The sequence below is a fragment of the Schizosaccharomyces osmophilus genome, chromosome 1 (genome assembly GCF_027921745.1).
Source record: "Schizosaccharomyces osmophilus chromosome 1, complete sequence".
Classification (NCBI taxonomy): domain Eukaryota; kingdom Fungi; phylum Ascomycota; class Schizosaccharomycetes; order Schizosaccharomycetales; family Schizosaccharomycetaceae; genus Schizosaccharomyces; species Schizosaccharomyces osmophilus.
In genome coordinates, this window is record NC_079238.1 from 593,547 (window position 1) to 619,973 (window position 26,427).

A 26,427-nucleotide genomic window follows, 5' to 3' on the forward strand; every position below is an offset into this window, starting at 1 on the left:
GTGTTTCATCTCTATATCTTATCAGCCGGTCAATTCGTCATTTGTACCATCAATTCCCGATACAGGTAACAGGGACTCTTTGTTCCCTCGAAATGTAAACAAACCAAATGCGTTGTTGGCGGTTACTTGGATTGAAGGTTGAAGGTGGGAAGCGTTTGGGTTACTTGGGTCCCTGCCTCTGCCTCTGTCTCTGTCTCTGACTACTCTAGACTGAAACTTAGACTTGCCTTTGAATAGACTTACGACTTCTTCAAAATCGTTTGCAACCAACTCGCCTACTTTCTAACCATGTTTGATAACTGTTTTGTTTATTTATTCTTCTAATAAAATCAATGATTTCGTCTCAACAGTAGTAGAAACTTTTTTCATATATATATATAGTCTGACTCATAAAATGAAACCACTCCATCGGTTTTGGATTTTCTCAACTCTCATAGACTCGGGTCATCTGTTCACAAGCTTCTGGGTTCCGCAATTCAATCACTGCATTTTCCCCCTTCCTCTTTTCTTTTATCTATTCGTCAACACTCGTTAGATTTGTGCCATTTTCGGTCCAGTTTCGGTCCACTGGTTGCATTAGTCCAAAGTCGTTCAAGATATCCAAATCAAAATCGTTCAACAACCCTTTTCCAATAGTCAAAGGAACAATAATTAATGCAAGAAATACAATTAACATAGAAAAAAATAAAAATGCATATCTTCGAACAATTCGCTTTCGTAATCGCTTCTGTCTCATCGAATATATTGGCGGGCGGATCAACTTGCTAGGACGCAACCAAAATAACATCATAGAATGCCATTTGTCAATAAACGGTATCAGCAGAATCGGTAACATCAAATATAATATCAAATGTCCCAAGAAGAAATCTGCCGCAAACATGTTCAACTCAACAAGCTTGCACACAAATTCTCGAGACGGCTGAGACAATGCGTGAAAGCCTAACCCTCTCGAATACCATTTCCCGGTCCACCATGCCAAATTAGCTCCGTCGTGTTTCAGCTCTCGTGTAAGGAACATAATCTGCAGAAAATTAAAAAAGAATCTCTGTAACGATATTATACACAGCATACAAAGTACCGCCTTCGGTAAGCTCCATGCTTCCAAATACCAAGATACTTCAAAAACAATTACAAACATCAAAATCGTAACCGCATGCGCAATTGCCGCCAACACTGCTCCAAATTTCTTACAGCACAATCCCAGCAAAGGTCCCATCAAGCATGCCATTCCCGCAAAACAGAGCGATAATCCTGCTGCTACCACTATCGGCAAAAATGCTAGAATAACAAACCGCAATATCGGATTCGTCGCTTTGTCTGGATCTGGATTTCCCGGCTGTGAATTTATAAACAAATAAGGTATGGTCGTTCCCAGTACAAGAAGAAATGGAATGAAGAGTTCGCTAAAAAATAAATTACCAACACGCGCTCTCGGCGTATCCAAGAATGCCTTGCTGACAGGCACTCCCATAATCCTTCTCTTGTAACCTGTGATACGAGTCCTCGTCAACCGGCAATAGCCAATCCAAGAATTCATGTGAGAACGAGAGTTACCTCGTGACATCCATCTCACAAACTCGCGATAATCCACAAAGAAATCATTCCATGCAAACTGGTGAGGGTTGAACATAAACGGACTTACACACATAGCAACAGTCGATATCCAAAAGTACACCATATGAGGTATCCACGCACTCAATGTTCCAAATAGAAGCATAAGCAATGTACGTGATCCCAAATAAATGGAAGGAGCTGCAAATCTTGAAAATAATAACGAAAAAGATTGTCTTGCCGTAGCAAACCCTCTTCCAGTACCAATATACCGAGCACCTCCAAACGATATATTCGCTATCACAGAGTACGCATATGTTTGACAAGTAAATACTTCAAATAATGGCGAAAAACTTGCAAAATGTTTTCCTAATCTTGTTAACGCTCTCCATGCACCTCTTTCCGTTAACTCTTGGACAGTCAACGGAACAAACGAAATAAAGAAAACGATAAAAATAGAGATAATACACCGCTTTAGCCAATTCATAACAGGATTCAGTTGATAGCATCCCTCTGGCCTCATCTTGACAGTTAACTTTTGATTGTGGTCGTAATCGCAAACAGTGACAACATGATACATTCCGCCTAGGTTAACTAAGACAACCATAAACAATTGTACAGAAAGCATAATGAAAATATTGTTGATGTGAAAACCCGCATGAGCATAGTAAAATGAAAGGAAACGATCAAAAGGAAGCTGAGTGCCCAAGTAATAATACTCCCGTGAAATCATCTGTTCACCCATGCCTGTTCCGATCTTTGTAGTAAAATTCAAAATAGATCCAAATCCCAAATCACGACCTTTACCACATTGATAGTATTCACAATGCTTTATGCGACCACCACGTTGTAAAGCTGTCATTCCTGCATAAATATCCTCATTAACGTGAAGACTTTTTTGCGCTTTTGAAACACCTCCACGGGTTGTCATATAAATGGAATTTAAAAAGTCGGGATGACCATAATGCAATTTACCACCAATTTGAGCCATTGTACGAGCAAATAAAGTACCAAATGTCTGTTCTTTACCAGCTGCAACATCACCTAAAATACCAATATTTTCAGAAAATATATACTCTCTGGCGCCCATGATAGCCACGGGGTTGTTTTGATAGGGCTCTTGGGTCTCTTCGTATGGATCGCTATTAGGTGAGTTGAAGGCTTCAAATTCTGCCAAAATGCTTCGAACCTTCAAGCATTCCTCTAAGTAATTGTCTTGGTTCGCATCAATAAGCTGTATGTATTCTCCTCGGTAGAAAGGTAGGGCCATATTTTGGTTATCAGACTTTCCATCACCTAAAATGGGGTTTCCTGACATCCTTATTCTATATTTTGGAATTCTTTTTCCATTTTCATTAAGTTCTGAATAGCCATCGATAAGTGCTGCATATAGTTTAGGGGAAGTTTCGCCCTCCTCCAAAGGATCCTCATCCAGATATGCAATTAGTAAATCAGGATAAGCTCTGAGAATGAACTCCGTGTTTTCCACCTCTTCAGATGTAAACTTTGCATACCTTTGCATAGAGACGCACATTTTGAATTTGCGGGATGCCATTCGATCTAATTCATATTCCAAAACCTCCATTTGTCCAGCGAAAAGTTGAGAGACATCAGGATTTTCGACCCTGTAGAGGAGCTTTATCGCACGAGAATAATTCATAAATCCACTGACTGTTCTGTATAAAGTTTGGCTTCTCAAGGAGGCCCAGATCCTAGTTCGAAGAGTATACTCAGGAGTAGCGTTTTTGAATCCAACGCAATAGAAAGGTAAGTCATCAAATTTTCCTTTCAATATATTCGATTTCCCATTTGTATCTTCCTCCCCGAAATCTTGCTGAGTTAAAGCATCCTCTTCAGCAAGAATTTTCGTATCACGGACGAAGCACTTCCATTCGTGAGCATGTAGCTGTTTTAAATACTCAAGCAAAGTGACTCTCGAAAGCTTGTCTTGTTCTCTTATAATTTCTTTGAGAGAAAGAAGGATCTTCTCTCCGTAGTGAGGAACCAGAACCGTGAAAGTGGGCATAGTATCCACAGGTATAGGTTCGGGAATTGGAGTAGCAAGTGATTGAGCAAAGAAAGAAAGCCTTCGTTCCGCTTCCGAATGTGCCGGGAAATATTCCGTCTTGAAAGAAGAATCCTCCTGGGAGACAAAGAATGTAGGTGTCTTTAGAGTTTTGGTTCCATCACCGTCGAGAGAACTGACTTGATGATAAATGAGCCTCTGAACATGCTCGACCGCCAGAAGATGTTCACGGTACAAAGATATGATGACTGAATTCCATATTTGGGATATTAGTACTTTCGGCTTGTACACGGAATCTCCCTCCGGGGTAGAAAGAATTTTACTGTATATTCTTTTCGGCATGCGAGCAAAGATATTTCTCCATGGGGTCCAAATTGAGATACCCAAGAAAAAAGACCGGGTGACTGAGAAAACAGTATTCACTACAATATACCAAAGGTACGTATCAAGGAAGAAAAGGACCAAGTCCGTGACATACATAATACTTAAAACGATCCTAGGTTGTAACACACATAAGTAAGATCCTGCCCACTTAATCTCGCAAAAGTATGGTTTCATGGTACTCAAAACAAGAATGGGATCACGGAAAGACAAAGTCAGGAAAAAATAAGATTCCGCAAACTTAGCTGCAAAAACAAGAGCCCATAAACCCCATGAAACACACATATCGTTGATTTGTAGACGAGCAAAATCTGAGGTAAAGTATCGATTTGCGAGAAATCTTCTCGAAAACTGGTTTGTTTTGAATCTGAATAAGCTATTTAGCGGGACAATTGTAAAATAAATAAAGCATAGAAGGGAAAAAATAAAATGGGCGATAGCTACTGTCAATCTACCTACTGAACGTTGCTGTTCTTCATTGGAGAAACCGAAAATAAATACAGCAGGAGCAATATTCAGCACTAAAACAAGACAGAGAAGAAAGAAACGTTGCAGGAGTGGCCTTGATCCGGGAAACCTTCGAGGAACGTGAGCCCATTCAAAAATAGTAGCAAAAATCATCAAAAGAGTAGCAACAGCTCCTCCAAGAGCTACAGAAGACCATTGACATGATTGAATTGGCCGTGGTCCAATGGATTGACGAAAGTTTTTCTCGATGAGAGTAGGAGAGTTAAAGGCCGTATAGTACCAATAAGTAGTAAAATGAATGACCCATATCCTGTTGAAATTTGTCAAAGAATGAGACCAAGAACGGCTTTCGTAGAAAGTTTTTTGAAACGCCTTGTCCCAGTTCGCCTCGTTGAGTTTATGAAACCTCTGCCATTTTGGTAGTGAGAAGAGGGGAGTACCATCCATCAGCACAATTCTATTAATACCTTGAGGGTACCAAAATAGTTGATTAACGTCATCATAGCCGATAGTTTCTGCATGGTCACGTTCCCTACGAACTAATTTTCCTTCAAATTCTTCGAATTGTTGGTTTCTGATGAAATTATAGAGAGGTGTCACCACGTTTTCCAGGTAGTAGTATTCATGGACTGGAGGTTTTTCTACGCGATATTCATCGGATTGCATGTAATCCAGGGCCATTTTAAATAGAAAACACAAGCATTCTGGGCAAAAACGGATATTGTTGGCTTCTCCCCAACATAACAGAAAAAGGGCGACCTGACGAATTTGGACTTCAGGAATCAGGCTTCTCATAGCAGTATCCCATTTTTCCATTGAATAATCCATGGGATCAATCCTTACTTGTTCCTCGGAGTCGGACTCTTCTTTTTTCGATTTCTTCTTTTTGTTAGACTTGTCGCGCACCAATTTTGGACCAGCCTTCGTGAACTTGCAATTCTGGAAGCCAACAGAGTCATCGACATCCATATTTGAGGAGAAGTACCATTTTTTATAATTGGCATTCCTACCACCGATATAGTCTGCGTGCAGCGATCGCACTGCGTTCGTTCCATCCATTCGAGAAGCTCTTGAGTCAAGCAAAACCATAAAGAAATCGTACATATTTAACATAGAGCTCTTTTGAAAACCGAAGTTTTCTTGCAGCTCTTCAAATATTGTAAGAATCTCTTCTTTGCTTAGAGGAATCATGTTTTCTGAGATCCAAGCAGGATATGGATTTTTCGCATCTAGATATGAAAATCTTGCCGAATATAACTCTTCATCCCCCTTTTCACCAGGAATTACTCTGGGATACATACCCGGGTTCTCCATGAGTCCGGCATAATCGCTTAAGATCTCAGGAGTATAACCTGTTGGCTCACGGGCGTACTCTGGAATATCCTGGTAGCTATTGTCATAATTTTGGGCGCTTCTTTCTGGCTTTGTGGATGAAAACACCAGCCCATCATCGGTTTGATAAAAGAGCTCTTCCATTTGTTGGGATTCTGATTTTTCATAGTACTCTTCCGGATACGGATAATAGGGCTCAGAGTTCTTTGGGTAGTCCGTAATATAATCCCCTTGTTGGAGATAGCTTTTAGCAGATGGCTGACCTGCGGTTGAGAATTGTTGGATGAAATGAGAGTCATCGTCAGTCCTTGCAGGAAACTCTGCGAAATCCTTAGAGTCTTCAAATTCATCCGAGTCGTTTGCTGAATCATTTGTTAAACTATCTTTCGAAGGTAAGTTTTGTTCACCTCCCACCATCGTCTAAGGTATCAATGTTTTTCTGTTTTTTGCTTCGTTCTTATTAATGCAAGTGTATCAATATACTCTTTTTTTGAGGGAGGACTCTTGCTTGTCAAAATTCAGCTCAAAGCAGTTTCACAATAGGCTTCTCCAGCTTTTGTTGATAGGAAACTTTAGAGGTAGCCCTGTTTCCAATGCTCTTAAATATAATTGCAATCTTATTTTTATTTTGAATAGGTAAAAATATACTTTTTTCTTGTTGGTTATGAATAGGGGAAGCTGAAGATATATGTTTAGGCTAAACCCAAAGTAAACAAACATATATCCTGTCCGGAATACGCTATCATTGCAACACCAAACAGTCAAGTAAACAAAGTTTGGTTAATTACGTCTAAACAAATAAGCAGCCACAAATCTATTTTGCTTGGCATTCCTCACAAGGGCTTGTATATGTCGACTTTTATGGAAATCTCACTCCTTTATCCAAAGAACACAATTGGTCTCAAAATCAATGAGAAACATGAAGACAGAAGAGATCTTACTACCTTATAAAATAAAAGACAGAAACAACTGTCAAATAAAGCGCCATCTATACAAGATATCAATACCTTCTATTTCTGCCATTGTTGATTGATAGCTAAATACTACAAGTTCATTCATCTTTCTTTTTTTTTATATTCGTAAATACTTAATAAAGTCCATGATTCCATAGAATCGCTTTTCGGTATAGGAAACCGTTTGTTGACTGGCAATGTAAACAAGATCTTGAAAAGTCAATTCTACAAGAATTAGATCTGTTTCTACTAATATTTCGATTTTTTTTTTTTTTTTTATTTGTTAGACAATTTCGTTTGGCAAGATTTGCTATAAGTGCTTTGCGTCGCAAATCATAGTTTACTAATAATTTCGTTTATCATGGAACCTCTTTTTTTTTTTCTTTCACTTTTCACCTTTTCACCTTTTTAATTTTTTCTTTTATTTCATTTATTACAAACTACCATTCCAAGCTAGCTACCTCCCTCTTTTTTTTTTTTTTTTTTTTTTTTTTTTTTTTTTTTTTTTTTTCTTCTTCTCATTCCTGTTGTTTATTTGTTTACATGAGAGCTCGATCGTCTCGAAGTACACCACACTATATAGTCATAATGAAATTAGGCATACTGAGATTGATACGGGAAACCGTTTCAAAATGACTTATCTTGCGAGCAATTACGAATTCTTCGTGAGAAATAACAACATTCGAGAAATAGGTTGCTCCATTCCATCCTCTCCCCTATCTCAAAGAACAAGAAGGCGAAATCCGAATGGTATACATATAGAGACCTTTTTCCTTCGTCTCTCTCTTTCCTATTCTTTTTCTTCCTCATCTCATTTTCTATTTCTTAGTTAGTTTGGATCAATTTTGAATAATTCCATTGGTTTAATTGAATTCGTGATATTGGATTGTCTTGGTTTGCCAGTGAAGTATTGAGAAGCTGTAATTTACAACATCTATTGCCTAGACGACTTTTAACTTGTTTTCGAGTTCAGTTTTTGCTTCTTTAATTACGGCGGTAGTCTAGCATTGTACCTCTTCAGTAATAATTTTTTATTTTTTTATTTTATTTTTTAACATTCCCGTCCTTGAAGGAAGAATTGAACGATTATAATATGGTACAGACACAAAGCTCAAAACCTACGGAAAAAAAAATCTTAGAGGATGACTTGGAGTATCAGTTGGGAAATCCTAAATGGATGAAGAAATCCAAATCACTATGGAGAAAAATTTTAAATTGGCTTGTAACAATCGGCTTGTTTTTTTTGGCGACTGTGGCATTTTTTGTAATTTTTGGATTCCCAGTACAGAAAATGGCTTTCAAAGAGAATGAAAATGTTACATCGTTATGTTATCAACCTTCTGCCCTTGTCTCGTCTACAAATGAACCTTTCTTAGAAACCCAAGACGTTAGCTGCTCTGATTTTATCAACACAGCACAATTTCACAACGAGAGTCTTGAACGCTATCAGAAAGTGCTACGCGTTCCAACCATCTCTTACGATAATCTTGGCCATGTTGGCGAAGATGAGCGCTGGAACATTTTCGGCGATTTACACGACGTTTTCCGCGATATATATCCAAACATCTTTAACAAATTACAAGTCGAATACGTTGCTACTTACGGTCTTTTGATTACGTATAAAGGCTCCAATAAAGACCTGAAACCTCTCGTTCTTATGGCCCATCAAGACGTAGTCCCTATTGCAGAGGCTACTTTGGACAAATGGTATTTCCCTCCTTTCAGCGCCACTTATAAGGATGGCCTTGTTTATGGTCGCGGGGCTACTGATGACAAAAATTCTTTGGTTGGCATCTTTGAGGCTTTGGAGTTGCTTGCTTCCTCTGACTTTACACCAGAACGTACGGTAATTGCATCCATTGGGTTCGACGAAGAAATCTCTGGATATCATAGCGCTTTGCCTTTAGCAAAACGCCTTTACGAAAGATATGGACAAGATGGCGTCGAGCTTATCCTCGACGAAGGCGGCTTTGTTACCGAGTATTATGGTACCTATTTTGCCGCTGTGTCTGTTGCAGAGAAGGGTTACATGGACGTTGTATTAAACTTAAAAACTCCCGGTGGCCATTCTTCTATCCCCCCTCCTCATACAAACATCGGTATTATGAGCAAGCTAATCCCACAAGTTGAAAACCCTTTCGAGGGAACCTTGGTTCTCGAAAATCCGTTCTTTTCTTCTTTGGAATGCTTTGCCAAATATAGTGAAGATTTGGATGAACACATTCGTTCTTCAATTTTAAAGAAAGACACAGAAGCATTAACCAAGATTCTTTCCAAGGACAAGGATACACGTTATTTTTTCGAGACTTCCATTGCTGTTGATGTTATTCGTGGCGGCGTAAAGGTAAACGCGTTACCCGAAGAAACAGTTGTAAATGTGAATCATCGTATTTCCGTTGAGAAGAACCTTCATCAACTGTACGATCATTACGAACAACTTGTTGGTAAATTCGCAAAGGAGAATCATTTGAATCTTACCAACTTCAATGGAGCTCAAATTGTTTCCTATCCTGATGCTATCGGTGATTTTTCTCTTTCTACAATAAAGACCCTCGAACCTTCTCCTGTTTCTCCATATGGATATGGCGCTTCCACTTATGAGAAGCTCGGAGGAGCAATTAAACATACTTTTGGTAATGAAACTCTCATTGCTCCTGCGTTGATGACTGCGAACACTGACACCCGTCATTACTGGAACCTGACGAAGAGCATTTTCCGTTGGACCCCTGTCTCTCCTAAAGCTGTTAGTGAAACGAATGACTTTAATGCTCACACGGTTAACGAAAACATGCCTTATCGAGGACATATCGACGCTATCACTTTTTACTATAATTTTATCCGTCATTATGATTAATGAAAAGACTAGTTGCTTTACCATCTAGTAGTACCTTGCTTATGTTTGTTGTGCTTAATTCTCTAAATCTATTCAATTAAAACGTTGCTTTAACATATTTTGATTTAATTTGTTTTCGAATTCTAGTCATAATTTAGTAGTAAGTCTCAAGCCCTTTTTTGGCGTTTCCAATGTAAACAGTTATAGTTTTCTTGCTCATGAATATATCGTTTACTTTAAAACCGACCAGATAACTTATTATTTCCTTAAAATTCGAGTGCTGAATACGAGCCTCATTATCCAAATGCATACTACTCACTAGTAATCCCTTCTAATATATATTTGCGATAAAGCTCAATGCGTGTTTAAATTTTGATTTTGTAAGATACCTTCATTTCTTTTTTCATAAAACGAAACAATTGAGAATGCTTTTGTTAAATTTACGATGTCGTAGCCCGAAGCTGAACTTCAAAATCGGTATCAACGATCGAATATCCCACAGTACAATTGTGAATACCAGGCTGTACTCCAATGCTAATAAACTATCTTTTGAAGATCACCGTATCATAGCTCAAAGGCAGAAGCTTTTTATTACAGATCCAAAATCACCAGGCTCTATTTTCTTTCTACCTCATGGGGCCCGTGTCTATAATCGACTTGTAGATTTTTTAAAGCTACAGTATCGACTAGAAGGTTTTGAAGAAGTTATGACGCCTATTATTTACAAGAAGGACTTGTGGGAACGAAGTGGACATTGGCAAAACTATGAGAAAGAGATCTTTCGCGTGGAGGGAAGCAAAAAGGCTGAAGAAACTGAAGAAGAAAATAATGCCATTTATGGATTAAAGCCTATGAACTGCCCTGGTCATTGCTTAATATATGCTCATACGGAACGGTCCTATAGGGATTTACCTTTGCGGTTTGCAGATTTCAGCCCTTTACACAGAAACGAGGCTTCTGGAGCTCTTTCTGGGATAACCAGACTTCGGTGCTTTCACCAAGATGATGGTCATATATTCTGTGAACCCCAGCAGATTAAAACCGAAATCACGAAAACACTTCATTTTATAAAACATGTCTACTCTCTATTGGGAATGAATAAGTTAAAATACTATTTAAGTACAAGACCTGAAGACTCGATTGGTTCTCTTGAAACCTGGAGCTTATCAGAAAATGCATTAAAGGAGGCATTGAGCGTCAACGAAGTGCCTTGGGTATTGAATGAAGGAGATGGTGCATTTTATGGACCAAAGATAGATGTCAATGTTGCAGATGCCCGCGGAAAATGGCATCAAACAGCAACCATCCAACTCGATTTTCATTTACCTGAACGATTTAAATTGTACTATCGCACAAAAGCTGGTGGCTCTTCCACTGTTGAAGGAAATGAAAACATGCCCGTCCTCGTTCACAGAGCCATCTTTGGATCCTTGGAACGATTTATGGGAATACTAATAGAGCATATTAACGGTCACTGGCCGTTTTGGTTAAGTCCACGCCACGCAGTTATCCTGCCCATTAACCAAAGTAAGCCCGTTTTAGATTTTGCAAAGAGAGTACAGAACGAGCTTTCTGGTTCGAGTCAAGTTCAATCGCATTTCGCGCCCTTAAACCAAACCTATTTTTACGTCGATTTGCAAGCCGATGCCCAATCTTTAGGAAAGAGACTACGAGAATCTAGGCTTTTGAACTATAACTATGAGATTGTAATTGGTGAAAAAGAGGTACAAGAACAAGTCCTCAGTGTGACGGATAGACAAGATCGGAAATCTACTAAACGAATGACGATTGATGAATTGAGACGCACTTTTGAACAAAGGCTAAGCAAATATGAATAACATATTCATATCCATTCCAATTTCTGACACAAACAAAGTTCGATGAACAAAACTTGCTAAGAGCTAATACTGTTTTTGATAAATAATATACAATAATGGTCATTCTTTCTTGAAGAGAATTCATTGAACACGAACACTATCTTTGTCAGGTATGAGAAAATTTCTAGAAAGAAGTTATGGCAAAAATTAGGTAAAAGTATAGATTAGATATCATAAGCTGCAAAAACTTTTTTTGAATAAAACGAATGCGAAGTCGCAACATTTTTAAGCACGGGGAAGATAGGATGCTGTGCTATTAACAGAGGCAGGATTTTGATTATACTCTTGCTCAGCAGCTTTACTCAATAAACCGACTATCAAATCAGTACATCGCAACGAATCGTCATTAGCCGGGACGGGATATGTAACCATCTTGGGATCAGCATCCGAGTCAATGATTCCAATTGTAGGTATGGAAGCCTTTTGAGCTTCCAAACAAGCTCCCCTGTTCTCCAACGGATTAAGAACGACGATCAAGTCCGGGATTACAAACTTTGGAGACTCTTTGGTAGGAACGACCCTACCATTATCATCGACAGGGACAATCTTTCCACCTAGGTTTCCCTGCACGTTCCTTGCATTCGTGACCAAACCAGGAAGCCAGCGATCAAACACATGGAATCCACGAGCTCGTTTTGCTGCATTCACCACCGAATCTTTTTGACCGCTGCGTGTTCCTATAAAAACAATCACTCCTCTGGCCTTGGCAACTTCTCTCACAACAGAAATTGCCCTCCGTAAATAAACCATCGTTTGATCCAAGGAAATAATATGAATGCCATCTCGTTTTCCGTAAATAAAAGGTTGAGTCAAAGGATTCCACAAAGACGTCGAATGACCCATATGCGCATAAGATGATAGTAACAAAGACATACTCAGCTTTTCTGGAGAGGCCGGATTGCGAACACCCATTGAAGGAGTATAGTGCGGTGCGACTTTAGCACCAATTTTGTGATTCCATGAGCGAATTTTCAGCCTTCTGGCAATTAACTGCTCCGTTGTTAATTTCCGTGAAATCATCTTCTAAATACGCGCCTCGATCCTCAATCCGGCGACTTGATCACAAAATCTCAAAGAAAAGAGTTCTTGTACACGATGATTCTAAAGGACAGGAACCATGGAATAGTGCATTCCAGCACTTGTAATAAATACGATACTGCGATGCAAACCACTACCAAAAAGCTCATATCACCACACAAGATACATTAACGAACGCGTACGAGGGGATACGATCGCGTCGCGTAGAACAAAAAAACCCTTTTTATCAGTTAAAACGGGCTGGTTTTTACTTTTATTATTTATTTCTTAAAAAAGAAAAAAAATTTGATTGACAAGTTTCGTGCGGTACAAACTTTCGAATTGCTTGCTCAAGCCTCTAGGAAAATAAAGTTCCTTGTTGCGTTGAGCCAAACACCAGGACAAACTTCACATTTGCCATTGTGCCGAAATGAAGCCCATAAAGAGCAGGAAAAATACTGGTTTAAAGCTCCCAAGGAGTATATTGGACGAAATTGACAGTAATGGTAAGGAATTCTTGCTGTATGTCCCATTCTAACAAATATTAGAAGGTGCTTCAAGAAATCAGAAAGGCAAGCGGGAACTGTCTCATAGAGAAAAAAGAAAGCTATCTAGAAATACAAAAAATGGCTCTATGGATGATCAGCGGCCACGTCGTACACGAAAGGAGGAACGAGAAACCGACGATGCTTTAGACATGCTGTCAGCTTCACAAGAGCTCCCAAAAAGCAAGAAAGCAAAGAAAGATTCATCTCCTTCATATGAAGACTTTGCTCGTAAGCAGCAACTTGATGCATTAGGAGAGGATGACCGGGAAATTGCGATGCTAGAAAAGAGACTTGGAATCCGCGGGAAAAAAACTAAGCGCACGTCTCAGGTCGACAAAGAATTTGGATGGATTATAGAGGACTTGGGTCAAGACTTAAATGATCTTGAAAACGATGGCTTGTTGGCTCCCCATGAAGAGGAGGATGCCGGCGAGGAGTCTGTTGACTTTGAGGAAGAGCCGGAAAGTGAAGAAAGTTTTCAGGGATTTTCAGAAGAGGAGGATAATCAAGAAAATGAAAATTCAAATGAGGAGCAGGAAGTAGAAAGTGCAAGTGAGGAAGACATGGAGGAAGAAAAAGGGTTGAAGGAGGATTCTCCTGAAGACGAGCAAGTTCAGCCTCAAGAGGAGCCAAAACGCCAAAATCCTTATCTTCCAGCTGCTTCTTCTACACCTTCCACTGGAAAATACATCCCTCCGTCCCTTCGTCAAAAGACTTCTGCAGATGATCAAGGCTCCATCGAGTTGACTCGTCTTCGAAGACGTCTTCAAGGGTTACTAAACCGTCTTTCCGGTGCTAATGTGGGATCCATCGTTGGAGAAATTGAAGCTATTTATATGGAGAACTCCCGCCATTCAGTAACCGACACGCTAACAAAACTTATTCTACAAATTGTTATGGCCAGGGAATCTATGTTGGACCAGCTTGTCATTGTTTACGCCGCACTTTCCACCGCTCTTTATCGTATCATCGGTCCCGAATTCGGAGCTTACTTGCTACAATCATTAGTCGATGAATTCTTGCGTCTTTACAAATCGAAGGAGACGGAACCTCTTTCCTCTCACAAAGAAACGTCTAATTTAATAGTATTTTTCGTGGAGCTCTACAATTTTCAACTTGTTTCTTGTATCTTGGTTTACGACTTTGTTCGCATGTTTTTGAAGTCCTTGACAGAGCTAAATGTTGAGCTTCTGTTAAAAATCGTACGCAATTGCGGTAATCAGTTGCGAAGTGATGATCCATCTGCTTTGCAAGACATCGTTCAGGAAATGAACTTACTATTGAGTACAGCTGATCCAGCGTCTATTTCTGTTAGAACTAAATTCATGGTTGAGTCTATTACGAGCCTCAGAGAGAACAAAAAAGCAAAAGTCGCCATAGCAAACTCTCAGTTGAAGTCTGAAGCAGTGAATCAACTGAAAAAGTTTTTGGGTTCTCTCAATAATCGATCCCTTCGTGCTACTGAGCCATTGCGTGTCAGTATGCAAGACATTGAACAGGTTGAAAGTAAGGGCCGTTGGTGGTTAGTTGGTGCTTCTTGGAAGAGCGATCCTTTGGTTGAGAACAATATTGCATCCTCGTCCTCTAAAATAACAGAAGAAAAAAAGAAGAATGAAGAGCTTCTTGCTCATTCACGGCTTTTGCAAACAGCAAAGAAATTGCGTTTAAATACGGGTATTCGAACCTCAATTTTTATTGCTTTGATGGGAGCAGAGGTATGTAATCATCAATAGCTGATATCTTTTAACTAACTTGATTTAGGATTATATTGATGCTTGGGACCGGATTCTCAAACTTCGTCTGAAAAAAGTTCAGCAGCCTGAAATTGCATATGTAATATTGCATTGTGCCTCAAATGAAAAAATGTATAATCCTTTTTATGCTCTTGTTGCATTAAAGTGCTGTACGCGACAACATAATTTGAAAAAATCTTTCCAATTTTCCTTATGGGATTTCTTTAATGATTTACAACCTGAGGATGATGGCGAAGCAATTGAAGTTCCTACGCGAAAGGTTTTCAATTTGGCAAAACTCTACGCCTACTTGCTGATTGAAGGAGGACAACCATTAACGATTTTAAAGGTATGTGGACTACGATTTTATGAAGTGTATATAACTAACGTTTCAATAGCACGTCGATTTCATGAGTATGAATTCTCAGTTACAGACTTTCATTCTCGTTTTCTTGTCTGATATATTGATCGGAAGTAAGGAAGATATTCAAGTCGTGCAAATTATGGACACATGCAAAACGGAGAAGAATTTGTCTTCCAAGGTTGATTGGTTTTTGAAGACATACGTGCGCAACAATCCATTGGTAGAAGGAAAAGAAAAATCATTGTTAAAGTCTAATCTTTCAATCGCTAGAGCTGCTTTACAGACTATTGCTAAAAATGAAGCGTAATGCACAAAAGAAAGGTTCATTAAAAAGGATATAATGGGATTCAGGTATATGAAACGGTTAACAATTTTGGATATTGAGTAGACAGAATAAAATCAATGGACTGTATAATATAGAAGCAATAGTTTATACATCTTTTGCGATGCTATAGAGAAGGACAAGAAATGAGAAATAAGAAAAGTCAAAATGTATTAGAAGGATGCAAATATTAACATTATTATTGTATTAATTATTACCAGTATCCTGGTAAACTAATGAACGAAATATTAGAGTTGAAGCTATATCGTAACCGAAAAATAAAAAATAATGTAAAGCGTAGTTCCCTGATCTGTTGAAAGATACAGTACAAAATGTCCAAACTTTAAACCAAGTTTGCGGAACCAAATGCTTTGCATTAATTCTAAATGTACATATTAATTTGGGTAGCATCGAAACTACAAATCACAATGAAAGGGGAGTAGTTCAGATTTCATAGTTTATTTTTTTTTACTGAGCGAGAGGGAAACTTTCAGCCCACTCAGCAATATCCTTTTGAAGTTGAACAACTTCGTTAATTTCACTACCCTCACCCAACTTAGCCTTGAAATCCTTGAGCTTATTGGCTTCCTTAGGGAGACTCTTTTGCAAGTCAGCAGCAAGGGTGATAGCACGATCAATGTACTCGACAACGCGAACGAAGTCTTGTTCTTTGAAGCCACGAGTAGTCATAGCAGGGGTACCGATACGAATACCAGAAGGAGACAAAGCAGATTTGTCAGAGGGCAAAGTGTTCTTGTTGGTAGCAATGTTGATTAATTCCAAGATACGCTCAGCACGGGCACCGTCAATGCCCTTGCTCTTGACATCAACCAAAACCATATGGCTGTCAGTACCATCGGCAGCGAGCTTATAACCACGGTTACGGAATTCTTCCTCACAAACCTTAGCGTTCTTAACAACTTGAGCTTGGTATTGCTTATATTCAGGGGTAAGGCATTGCTTCAAAGCGACAGCCAAAGCAGTAATAGTGTGATTGTGAGGACCACCTTGGTGACCAGGGAAGACAGAGAAGTTGATCTTCTCTTCTAAATCATAGTAAACAGGGTTGCCCTTCTTATCGTGGTTGCGGAGACCACGACGGAAGAAAATCATAGCACCACGAGGACCACGAAGGGACTTGTGGGTAGTAGTGGTGACAACATCAGCGTATTCAAAGGGAGAAGGGATAACACCGGCGGAAATAAGACCAGAAATGTGAGCCATGTCAACAACCAAAAAAGCATTGACACTGTCAGCAATCTCACGCATACGCTTGTAATCAATGAGACGGCAATAAGCAGAGGTACCAGCGACGATAATCTTGGGACGGTAGAGTTGGGCATTCTTTTCGAGGGTATCATAGTCAATGATGCCAGTGCTAGGATCAACACGATAAGGCATAGTCTCGAAGTAAGCAGAGACAGCACTGATCTTCTTGGTATCGGTTTGGTAACCATGGGAAAGATGGCCACCAGAAGGCAAATCAAGTCCCATCAAGCGGCCATGAGGGGGCATAATAGCTTGGTAGACTTGAAGGTTAGCAGGGGAACCAGAAAGACATTGAACATTAACACCCCACTTCGAAGAATCAAGATTGAAAGCAGCAAGAGCACGTTCTTGGCAAAGAGTTTCAATTTGATCAATGTACTTGTTACCACCATAGTAACGATGACCGGGGTAACCTTCAGAGTATTTGTTGCTCATAACACTACCAAGAGCATCCATAACAGCACGAGAAGTAAAGTTTTCAGATGCAATGAGCACAATGGAAGAACGCTGGCGTCCAGCCTCATGCTTCATAATTTCTGCAACGGTAGGATCTTGCTCCTTGAGGTGAGTCAACATAATATCAGGGGAAGCCATTGTAAATGTGGTTTGAATGTAAGAAGGTTCGTCCCAACGAATTGAAAATTAAGCTGCTGATTGCAAGCAGAACGGTCAAAGACTTATGTTGTGCAATTGACAATGACCCAAGTTTCAATAAATATGATACTCAAAAAGTGACTGCTTTCTTCCGGAGATGTAATTTCGATTATTTGGTAAAGTTATCTAAGCGAAGAGAAGCAGACGTAAGGAGATGACAGGGAAATAAAAATTTTCTTGGATTGAAATGAGATGAATGAACCTATCAGAGTGCAAATTTTTTCAATCGTAGTTCTCATTTGTTCTGTTGCTGATAGAGGAACATGGAGGAATTCCTTTTTAGATGAATCCATGACTTTTGCCATCTCGTCATGATTGATCCTCCAACAGAATTAAAGTAAAAATTTACAAGAGTGTAAAATTTTAGCAGTGTTGAAGTAGTTTTTATCTTCTTTACTTCCTAGGTCGGTTTGATTTGAATTAGCGTACCTTATTTCACTTGATAAAAGGATTTTGAGTTGCGTTTTCATAGGAACTGACCTAAAGGTTTTATGCTTGCAAGGAAAGAAAAAAGTAACCTTGGAAATAACATACGTTTGATATTGTTTCAAAAGATAGTTTTCTTAGGTTTACCGAGGCTCTCTTTTATGAGATTTCTTGTATACATGGTTTCCTCAATTAAACAATTCAACACAATCCAATGCCGTGACGAAGGACGACCACGGAAACATATTTCACAGAAAAAGTATTAAATGTTGATGCTAGATACTAGAAACAGAAGAAGAATCAAATGCATATAAAAAAGAGAGGGGATTCTCACACCTTTCACCAGTGTCTAACAGAATAGGTAAATATAAAACACGGGGAATAGCGTATCATGTGTTTTTGCTAGAATAAACAGAGATTCCTGGTTTGACGAATAAAACAGCTGGTCTTGTGATAAGCATCATTGAATAGAGCCATTCTTAAAATTAAGGTGAAATAGCTCATCAAAGTAGTTTTCCTAAACGAGCCAAGTGATAGTTGATGGTGTTTTCTGACTTTTGTTTACCATGCTAAAATACGACGTTAGACATAAAACTGCACGAATGCATATATGAATAGAAAAAAGAAAAATCCACATATATATTGCTTTTCGTAAAAACTTACCTGACTCTTCATACAGTTCTCTAAAGACGCAGCAACCTTTAAACACTGAGAAGAATTCGTGTTACCGCCGTTGTTTTGCCAGCAACCCAAAAGTGCAGCCATTTCTTGACTACAAGGAATAGCTTGTTTTTCTTTTTTTGGACGCACGCGAAGCCGACTCAGTCCTTGCAACCGAGGTGCGTTTACCACTTTTCTCGACATTTTCGCTTTTCCGCTCTTTCTCTCTTCACTGAAGAGTATAGACTATCAATTAATAAAATTAACAAAATATGTCCAAATAGAGTATAGAAAAAGGCTATCTAACGCGTCCTTGAACACTTCAACAAAAGTAGTAGTATTGTCAAGCTGAAAGACTCAAAAGCTTTCGAATTACCATTCGACGTTACAATATCGAAAGTTCAAATAACATAATACACTGATTGCAATAAGTAAATTACAGAGGTACGCAAGGTTATGTTACAGTACTATAATCAACATGAGCTAAGCTGTCTTACCAAGCAAATCATCTTTTTCTTTCTTCGAAAACTTCAGATTTTCAATAATTGCTAAACAATTTGGTGAATCTGTCGTTTCAGCTTTCTATATCGCTCATCTTATCAAAGTTTTAACCTTGGACACTTCCTTCCTTTACGTATATTGAGTGACCACAGGCTAAAAAGGTACAGTACCTGGATTTTTCTAAACGATCCCTACTAGTCATCGGCTTCGGCTTTTCCATTTTTCTTTTCAATTTAATATGTCGAATCTTCGCCTTCGGTTGAAGTATATGGACAAGTCTTCAGTTGCAACCATTCCTAATGATGCTTCCGTACAAAGCTTCTTGGAAACTGCAGCGGCTACATTCTCTCTTGCTCCAGATTCCATTTCTATAAAGCTTGGATTTCCTCCAAAAGATCTCCCTTTAAATGATATGGGGTCACCTATTTCAAGTTTGATCTCGTCTGGACAACAGATCCTTGTCGTCAAATCTCCGTCAGCTACAAAAAACCAGGTCACTCCAGCTCCCAGCATTCCTCAAGCTGTCTCCAAACCTACCGAAAGTTCCTCCAATGCATCAACCATGCCAAGTACGCGCAATTCCACCAGTGGCTCTCAGGATCCTCCATACGTGAATACGCCACTTGGTGACATGGCCCTTCGAGTTATGCCAGATGATAACTCTTGTCTTTTTCGCGCCTTATCAAAGCCCTTGGGATTCTCTCCTTACGACCTTCGAGAAGTGGTCGCCAGCACAATATTATCCAACCCCGAGTTATACTCTACAGCTGTTTTGGGTAAACCTCCTATCGAATATGCTGCTTGGATTCGTAAAGAGTCAAGTTGGGGTGGCTATATTGAGCTTTCCGTTCTATCCTCCCATTTCGACTTAGAAATCTGCTCCGTTGATGTCCAAACTGGTCGTGTCGATTCTTACAATCCTCAACCAGCCACAGGTCAGCGGACTTTTATTGTTTATTCCGGTATCCATTACGATTTAGCAGCTTTGGCTTCCGTACTTTGGGATACGGATGCCGATATTGTTTTGTTTGATGCTTCAGATGATACAACATTACCCTACATACAACAACTGTCGTCCTATTTGAAAAATATGCATTACTACACAGATACTGCATCCTTTACGATTCGCTGTAATACTTGTGGTGCTGGTTTGGTAGGCGAAAAAGACGCTTCTGCACATGCTATGACTACTGGTCATGTTCAATTCGGCGAATATTAAATGCTGAATCCATACCTAGTCTAACGATATTCATTTATGATTTATAAGTTATTAATGATCCTGTGATGACGGGCGTACGTAACCTGAAAAAGTATCCTCTATAAAATACTATTATACTTTTTATGATTCATGAATAAAGTTAGGCAAGTACAAGATGTGACCAATTATTTCAGCGAGTAAACAGTATGGGAGAGTACTTTGTCTATATAATTAGACCTGCCTTTCGGATTTTGTCAGGTCCAATCTCCTTAATTAAACGATTCTTTTCTTCTTCCAAGCTAACCACTCGTTTCTTAAGGGCATGCTTATAATCCTTGTGGTGCGTACGCAAATGCTTTTCCATAAGTTCAAGGCTGTTTTCTTTTTCTTTGAATTGGGATTTCAAGCCTTTCGTCAATGCATCCTCAACCAGTTGTATTTGCTTTTGAACATATTGCTTATTGATTTCCTCGGCACTGTAGATTTGTTAGCTAAATGCAATCGACTATACAATGTAGGGACAAACCTAATATACTTGAACTCGGATTGCTCATCCAGTGTTGCTTGTTTCTCTTGGCGAAAAGTGTCATAAATGAGGCGATGAGTTTTGTTGCGTAGTCCCTCATTATGCGTGTACAATAAGAAGTTTCGAAGTTGGCAGAAATCGGTTTGTTCAGGGTCATCGATGTCGACGGTTCCCCAAGGATATTGTCTACCTCGAATAGACTTTCCGTCTTTGTTGAGGTATTGGTTAGATCCGACAATAGCAAATGGAAGGAGCTGCTTTAGCTTCTTTTCAGTATCGGTGTAGTCTGAAAAAGAGTATATCTTTTCCGAAACCATATCTTCCGCAATACGCTCTTTAAATCTCATTAATTCATCAGGAGTCATAGTATCAGCTTTTCCAATAATTGGGATGACATTTACAAAACGGTCGATCTTTTTCATCAGATAGCTTTCAAGCGGTTGAAGTCGATGTCCATTGGGATTCAAGAAAAAAAGACAAGCATGCATTCTGTTATCATTGTGGTAAGGATTTCTCTGGGGCTTCGTTTCATTCTCAAAGAATTCGTTCAAGCGTTGTAGAATGTTTGCTGCGATAGGTCGCCAACTGAAGTTTATATGTTAGATTTCTTATGATATATATAGAGGCTACTTACCAATTGCTGTTGTCGCTTTTTTCGCCGAACCCAGGTGTATCAACGATATTGACATGAAAAAGCTGGTCTCCATCCGAAAGCTTTGCTTTATACTGAGTAAATTCATGCGTATGTTTGGGCCTTGTGGCATCCATGTCTTGCAAGAAGGACTTGATGAAGGTGGTTTTTCCTAGACTGTATTCTCCAACAACGATTAAGTTCAAAGGAATACCGTCCTTACATGTCTTTCTGTAATATTGTTGATTGAAGTCATTAATTCCTATATGATTAGAGGGAACGAGGATGTTGTTGAGTGCCATTTCCTTTCTCAGGGATTTGGTAGATTTCATGGATTTCGAGTTCTTTATTTGTGTTCCTGAGAGAGATGGTGTTTCCGTTTCACACTTTTTGGAATTTAGATTTTCAGAAGTGTCCTTTTTGTTTTCATTTTCGTCTTTGTCTTTGTCTTTGTCTTCGTTTTCGTTTTGATATTGATTTTCGTTCTGATATTGATTTTCATTTTCATTTTCATTTTCGTTCTCGTTCTCGTTCTCGTTCTCGTTCTCGTTCTCGTCCTCACTCTCAGTCTCAGTCTCCTTCTCATTTTCGTCTACATCAGGTTCCAGAGATAAATCTTGCATTTTATCCATGGGTGTGTCTGTCAATTCTGAGATTGCAATAGAAGGGCCGAGATGATCGGTATCGATTTCTTGCTCCTTGTCAGGAAAGGTACTACTCACAACTTGTTCGTCGTTAAAAACAGCATTCATCTTCTTGCTGTCTCTAGGAGCTTCGAAAGAAGGCGATATGGGAGTATCTGACATGTTGAGAATTCTGTTAACCCAGTGATGTGCTATGAAGAAATAGCTGAATTTATTCTTGAATATGAATTTGCAAGTGGTTTTCGGCCTGTTTTTACAAGTAAAACAGGAATTTCGCAAACAAGTGTTGAGTTTCTGGTAATTGTTTAATGGAAAACATTCCCGAAGTGGAATTTGTAAACAACACCCATGGTTTGTTTACTTTTCCCATGTTTGTTTACATGATTGCAATTACTACTACAATTGACCAATCTATACCACACCTGAAGTGGCGAAACCTATATTTTGCTGAATCAATACGACTTTGAGGATGAAATAAACGAAGTTTTTAGAAAGGACAATCATGGACAAGATCCAATAGAAACTGAGGGTGTTTAGGAATGTTTCATGTACCTAGAACCCATTGTTTGGAAAAATATTTTCAAACCACCCAAGTACTACTCATGGTCAAGTGAATGAAACCTATACAAACGAATTTCCTTCTTTTTCTTTAGCCATTGTTCTGTTTCTACACGGGAACCGAATAAACCTACATAATGCTCTAGTGGCGTAAATGAACAGACTCGCCTCATTCTTTAGCTTATTTTTTGACTACAAGTTAAGCAAAAAAATTATTAGGCTAATTATTGCAAGGACAAATTAGGATGCTCAAAATTATCATAATTACGCAACATGACTGGAAGTCAGCGAAGGGGCAATTCACATATTATTGCTAAATTAGTAATATTGAGCGACGAAATACCTCTTTTATTTATAGTTTGTTGTGCAGACAACCTATATCTTTGGCACTTAGAGTAAATCTTGCTGGTACGCTGATATTTGATATTTCGAAAATTTGACCATCCTCATATTACTATGGGGACCCAGCTTCGTCTAGACCCTGAACGGAAGAATTGGTTGAGCCATGGCCCTTCTGATCCTGAAGAAAGAGATCAAGAATGTGCTCAACCTTTGTTTAATAGATCGTATGTGCCGAATCCTCAGTTTCACAGCGCACATAATCCAAAAAAAAATGAACCGATACAGGAAAACTCAAATTCTTATCAGCCACAGGGAGATTCAACCCATCATCGAACTGCATCCAGTCCTTCACGACGCAGACATTCCATTGGTTTCAAGTTAAATCATGGTAATCGACCCAAATCTCTGTCGGTTGCTAGAAATCAAAAAAATTCACAAACGCCTCAGAATCATCCTGTTCCAGTAAAGAAGGATTCCCTTTTTGATGGAGCTTCTTTGTCAAATAATTCAAGTAAAAGCATAAGAACAACCAATGTTCAGTCTAATCTTCTCTCTCCTGGCCAGTTATCGCCCGTGAACAGTTTTGACTTGGAAAATCCGTTCATGTCTGATCGATCTTCTATAAGTAGTATGTCAAGCAATACGTTGATGCAGTCCAAGAGTAGATATTCCAGTGAAAAAATGACGGGATCGTCCTCACCCACAAAAGAACATGTTCCAAAAATTACGCTTAATACTCCTGATCTTAAACCTGTACCTTCAACAGCATCTACGCGTCTCGTCCAAATGCGCCATCATGCTTACACTCACAGCGACGTTACTGATAGAACCCTATTGACCTGCGAAACGTACATTCCCCTTGAAGAGCAAGGGTTCCTTGGAAGATTTCTATCCTTATTCTTAAACGTTGATGTAAGTGCCTATGTGGTTCCCATCGATAGCTCTGTTGATCGTTACGGAAAAACATTGGGAAGCGTTCTTTCTCGTCTTAGAACGGAGGAATCAAACGACATTGAAAAAAGTAAATTTGGCGAGCTAAATACTACGTCTTCATTTGATAAAGGGAAGATCTATCTTGGTGGCATATTATATAAACTGGGTTGGTCAAAATTGTACGTGGACGATCAATTTCGAATTACCATTCATCCATCTCCTCTTAGTAAACGATGCGAGTTTATACTTTGCTTGTGTGAAACACTAATGCTGTATGGGTGTCCAAGCCATAAAATACTGCGAAATCTTCGAGTAGCTTCTCGCATTTTAAGTCTACGTGCAAATTTTCTTTACCTTCCTGACTGTATGCTTATTTATTTTAGGACTGAAAAGGGACACTCAGATATGCACTTTATAGGAATTACATCACAGATTGATTTGAATAAACTTGGTTTGGTTAATGAAATTTACCGTTATGTGATGCGGGATAAACTAAGTGCTGAGGATGGTTTGGACATTTTGAGAACAATCATAACTTTTCGGCCACTTTATCGAAAATGGTTGGTTGCTTTTATGCATGGTCTCGCCAGTGCTTGTATCTTGCCTGTAGCCTATGGTGGAGGATGGTATGATATGCCGTTAGGATTTTTGTTGGGACTGCTATTAGGGATTCTACGAGTGTATCTTGCTCCTCGATCATCCTTGTTTGACAGACTGTTTGAGGTTTTTGGAGCTGTTGTTTTGTCATTTATAGGGCGGGCATTTGGAAGTATCAGCAAAAATGGAAGACCCGTATTCTGTTTTACAGCTTTGGTCGAGGGCGCTGTTTCTCTAGTTTTACCAGGTTATATTATTTTTTGCGGAGTGCTGGAATTACAATCCAAAAACATAGTTTCCGGAGGAGTTCGCATGCTCTATGCTGTCATCTTTTCATTGTTTTTGAGTTTTGGTATTACAATTGGGGCTGTTCTGTATGGTTGGATGGATAGTAACGCTACGAGGAATTATTCGTGTTTAAAAGATATAGGGATTGAAAAAAAATGGTATGTTCTTTTTATACCTTTGTATACACTTTCTTTGTTGTTCGTTACGCAATCGCATCCCAAGCAGTGGTGTATGCAGATATTAGTATCTATCATCGGTTATGTTGTATATTTTTATTCTTCATTACATTTTGGTACAGGTCAGATATCTAGCGCACTTGGCTCTTTTGTGATTGGATGTTTGGGTAATTTATATTCACACTTTATCAAGTCTTCTTCTTTTGTCGTTGTAATACCTGCCATATTCGTGCTAGTTCCCTCGGGTTTCACTGCTCAAGGAGGTGTGAGTGGTGGTTTATACACGGCAACTAATATTGCAAGTCATAATACAACGACAAATACGACTGCATACTCTCAATCCATCAGTCAGCATAGCAGCTTGGAATTTGGGCTTACAATGGTTGAAATTGCTATAGGAATTGCTGTCGGATTCTTTGCTAGTTCAATTATAACCTATCCGATTTTTGGGGCCTTTGCTAGAGCTCAAGCTCGAAACAAACATCTTGAAAGTATTTGAACTGGATCAACTTGAGAGGGAAAGAAAAGTACGAAAATATTTTATGACCCATTTATCACTGACGATTCCCTGTGTATGAGTGCCCACCCTTTAGTAACTTGAAACCTCATTTCTTTCCGTTCATTCTTTGTTTTTTTAGAATTCATATTTTCTTTCTTTACGTTGTTATGTTTCTTTAAAAAAAATTCGGATGTAGCTTACAAGCTTGTACTGATATTTAGTTAAATTTTAAATTTTAATCGAATGCTTTTGAATGGCATCTACGTATAATCGAATAATTCATTAGCAAATGATAATGTTATTTTATATACTATCATTTTTTAATCGTTCATATAGTCCATGGACAAAAGTAAAATCTGTTTGTATCGACCGAGCATAAATCGTTTGTTTATTAATGTAACGGAGCGAACCACGAAAAAATGACAAAGTAACGGACATGACGCATGCCAGAATACTAATTGCGTTTCTGTGTAAGAAAACAGAACCATACACAACAATTATGGTAGGAAAACGCGCTCCCAAAGGAAGTGAAGTTGCTGGTAGCAAGAAACAAAAGACAGAAAATAGTAAAGAAGCTCATTGGAAAGTAAGTAAAGGAAGCTATCGGTCTCTGATTTCTGGAAAAGATTATTAATGCGTTCTTCAATGCAGTTGAATGATTCTGGTAAAAAAAGAGTGACTCTGTCGGAATTTCGTGGAACTACTTATGTGCACATTCGTGAATATTATGAAAAGGATGGAGAAATGCTCCCTGGAAAGAAGGGAATTGCATTGAATCCGAATGAATGGATGCAATTCAAACGTATGGTTGGAGAGGTCACCAATGCTCTCGGGCTAGTAGATGAGGACGAAGATGAGGAAGAGAAGAAAGAAAACGGGGATTCTGGAACGAAGAAAAATGAAGAACAAGAATCAACCGATGCCAAGGATGAACCTAAGCAAGAAGAAGAATCCAAAGAGGAGAATCAATCAGGCAGTGAAGACGAAGAATAGATTCGTTTAGTACCGCATTTTGGCTTTTTTTAGTTTACGATATCCAAATGAATGATACCTCCTTTTTCTCGTATTGACTATGTTCATATTATAGAGAATTGCAAAGATTATGGTAAAACTGGCGTTC

At 38.9% G+C, this 26,427-nt stretch overlaps 11 protein-coding genes across 11 annotated transcripts; 6 read left to right on the plus strand and 5 right to left on the minus strand.

The window, feature by feature from the left end:
• Positions 1–514: 514 nt before the first annotated feature.
• Positions 515–6,175, minus strand: bgs2 (spore wall 1,3-beta-glucan synthase catalytic subunit Bgs2; the record flags this gene model as incomplete). Its single annotated transcript, XM_056179068.1, has 1 exon — positions 515–6,175. The coding sequence occupies one exon, from the start codon at positions 6,173–6,175 to the stop codon at positions 515–517; it is 5,661 nt and encodes a 1,886-aa protein (XP_056035172.1).
• Positions 6,176–7,804: 1,629 nt separating this feature from the next.
• On the plus strand, positions 7,805–9,565 carry cps1 (vacuolar carboxypeptidase; the record flags this gene model as incomplete). Its single annotated transcript, XM_056179069.1, has 1 exon — positions 7,805–9,565. One exon carries the CDS (start codon positions 7,805–7,807, stop codon positions 9,563–9,565), a length of 1,761 nt encoding a protein of 586 aa, XP_056035169.1.
• A 404-nt stretch (positions 9,566–9,969) lies between these two features.
• Positions 9,970–11,382, plus strand: SOMG_00275 (mitochondrial threonine-tRNA ligase; the record flags this gene model as incomplete). The annotated part of the gene is made up of 1 exon (XM_056179070.1): positions 9,970–11,382. One exon carries the CDS (start codon positions 9,970–9,972, stop codon positions 11,380–11,382), a length of 1,413 nt encoding a protein of 470 aa, XP_056035170.1.
• Positions 11,383–11,646: 264 nt separating this feature from the next.
• On the minus strand, positions 11,647–12,441 carry mrp4 (mitochondrial ribosomal protein subunit S2; the record flags this gene model as incomplete). The annotated part of the gene is made up of 1 exon (XM_056179071.1): positions 11,647–12,441. One exon carries the CDS (start codon positions 12,439–12,441, stop codon positions 11,647–11,649), a length of 795 nt encoding a protein of 264 aa, XP_056035167.1.
• A 427-nt stretch (positions 12,442–12,868) lies between these two features.
• On the plus strand, positions 12,869–15,390 carry sgd1 (ribosome small subunit biogenesis protein Sgd1; the record flags this gene model as incomplete). Its single annotated transcript, XM_056179072.1, has 4 exons — positions 12,869–12,944; positions 12,987–14,701; positions 14,748–15,068; positions 15,118–15,390. The coding sequence occupies 4 exons, from the start codon at positions 12,869–12,871 to the stop codon at positions 15,388–15,390; spliced, it is 2,385 nt and encodes a 794-aa protein (XP_056034948.1).
• Positions 15,391–15,873: 483 nt separating this feature from the next.
• On the minus strand, positions 15,874–17,268 carry shm1 (serine hydroxymethyltransferase Shm1; the record flags this gene model as incomplete). The annotated part of the gene is made up of 1 exon (XM_056179073.1): positions 15,874–17,268. The coding sequence occupies one exon, from the start codon at positions 17,266–17,268 to the stop codon at positions 15,874–15,876; it is 1,395 nt and encodes a 464-aa protein (XP_056035165.1).
• A 989-nt stretch (positions 17,269–18,257) lies between these two features.
• On the minus strand, positions 18,258–18,618 carry mrp10 (mitochondrial ribosomal protein subunit S37; the record flags this gene model as incomplete). Its single annotated transcript, XM_056179074.1, has 2 exons — positions 18,258–18,323; positions 18,418–18,618. 2 exons carry the CDS (start codon positions 18,616–18,618, stop codon positions 18,258–18,260), a joined length of 267 nt encoding a protein of 88 aa, XP_056035166.1.
• Positions 18,619–19,153: 535 nt separating this feature from the next.
• On the plus strand, positions 19,154–20,134 carry otu1 (ubiquitin-specific cysteine protease, OTU family, Otu1; the record flags this gene model as incomplete). The annotated part of the gene is made up of 1 exon (XM_056179075.1): positions 19,154–20,134. The coding sequence occupies one exon, from the start codon at positions 19,154–19,156 to the stop codon at positions 20,132–20,134; it is 981 nt and encodes a 326-aa protein (XP_056036039.1).
• Positions 20,135–20,336: 202 nt separating this feature from the next.
• Positions 20,337–22,076, minus strand: spn5 (meiotic septin Spn5; the record flags this gene model as incomplete). The annotated part of the gene is made up of 3 exons (XM_056179076.1): positions 20,337–20,589; positions 20,640–21,224; positions 21,274–22,076. The coding sequence occupies 3 exons, from the start codon at positions 22,074–22,076 to the stop codon at positions 20,337–20,339; spliced, it is 1,641 nt and encodes a 546-aa protein (XP_056036038.1).
• Positions 22,077–22,928: 852 nt separating this feature from the next.
• Positions 22,929–25,307, plus strand: SOMG_00282 (plasma membrane ThrE amino acid transmembrane transporter family protein; the record flags this gene model as incomplete). The annotated part of the gene is made up of 1 exon (XM_056179077.1): positions 22,929–25,307. One exon carries the CDS (start codon positions 22,929–22,931, stop codon positions 25,305–25,307), a length of 2,379 nt encoding a protein of 792 aa, XP_056036037.1.
• Positions 25,308–25,806: 499 nt separating this feature from the next.
• On the plus strand, positions 25,807–26,300 carry sub1 (transcription coactivator PC4; the record flags this gene model as incomplete). The annotated part of the gene is made up of 2 exons (XM_056179078.1): positions 25,807–25,893; positions 25,959–26,300. The coding sequence occupies 2 exons, from the start codon at positions 25,807–25,809 to the stop codon at positions 26,298–26,300; spliced, it is 429 nt and encodes a 142-aa protein (XP_056036036.1).
• Positions 26,301–26,427: the final 127 nt, after the last annotated feature.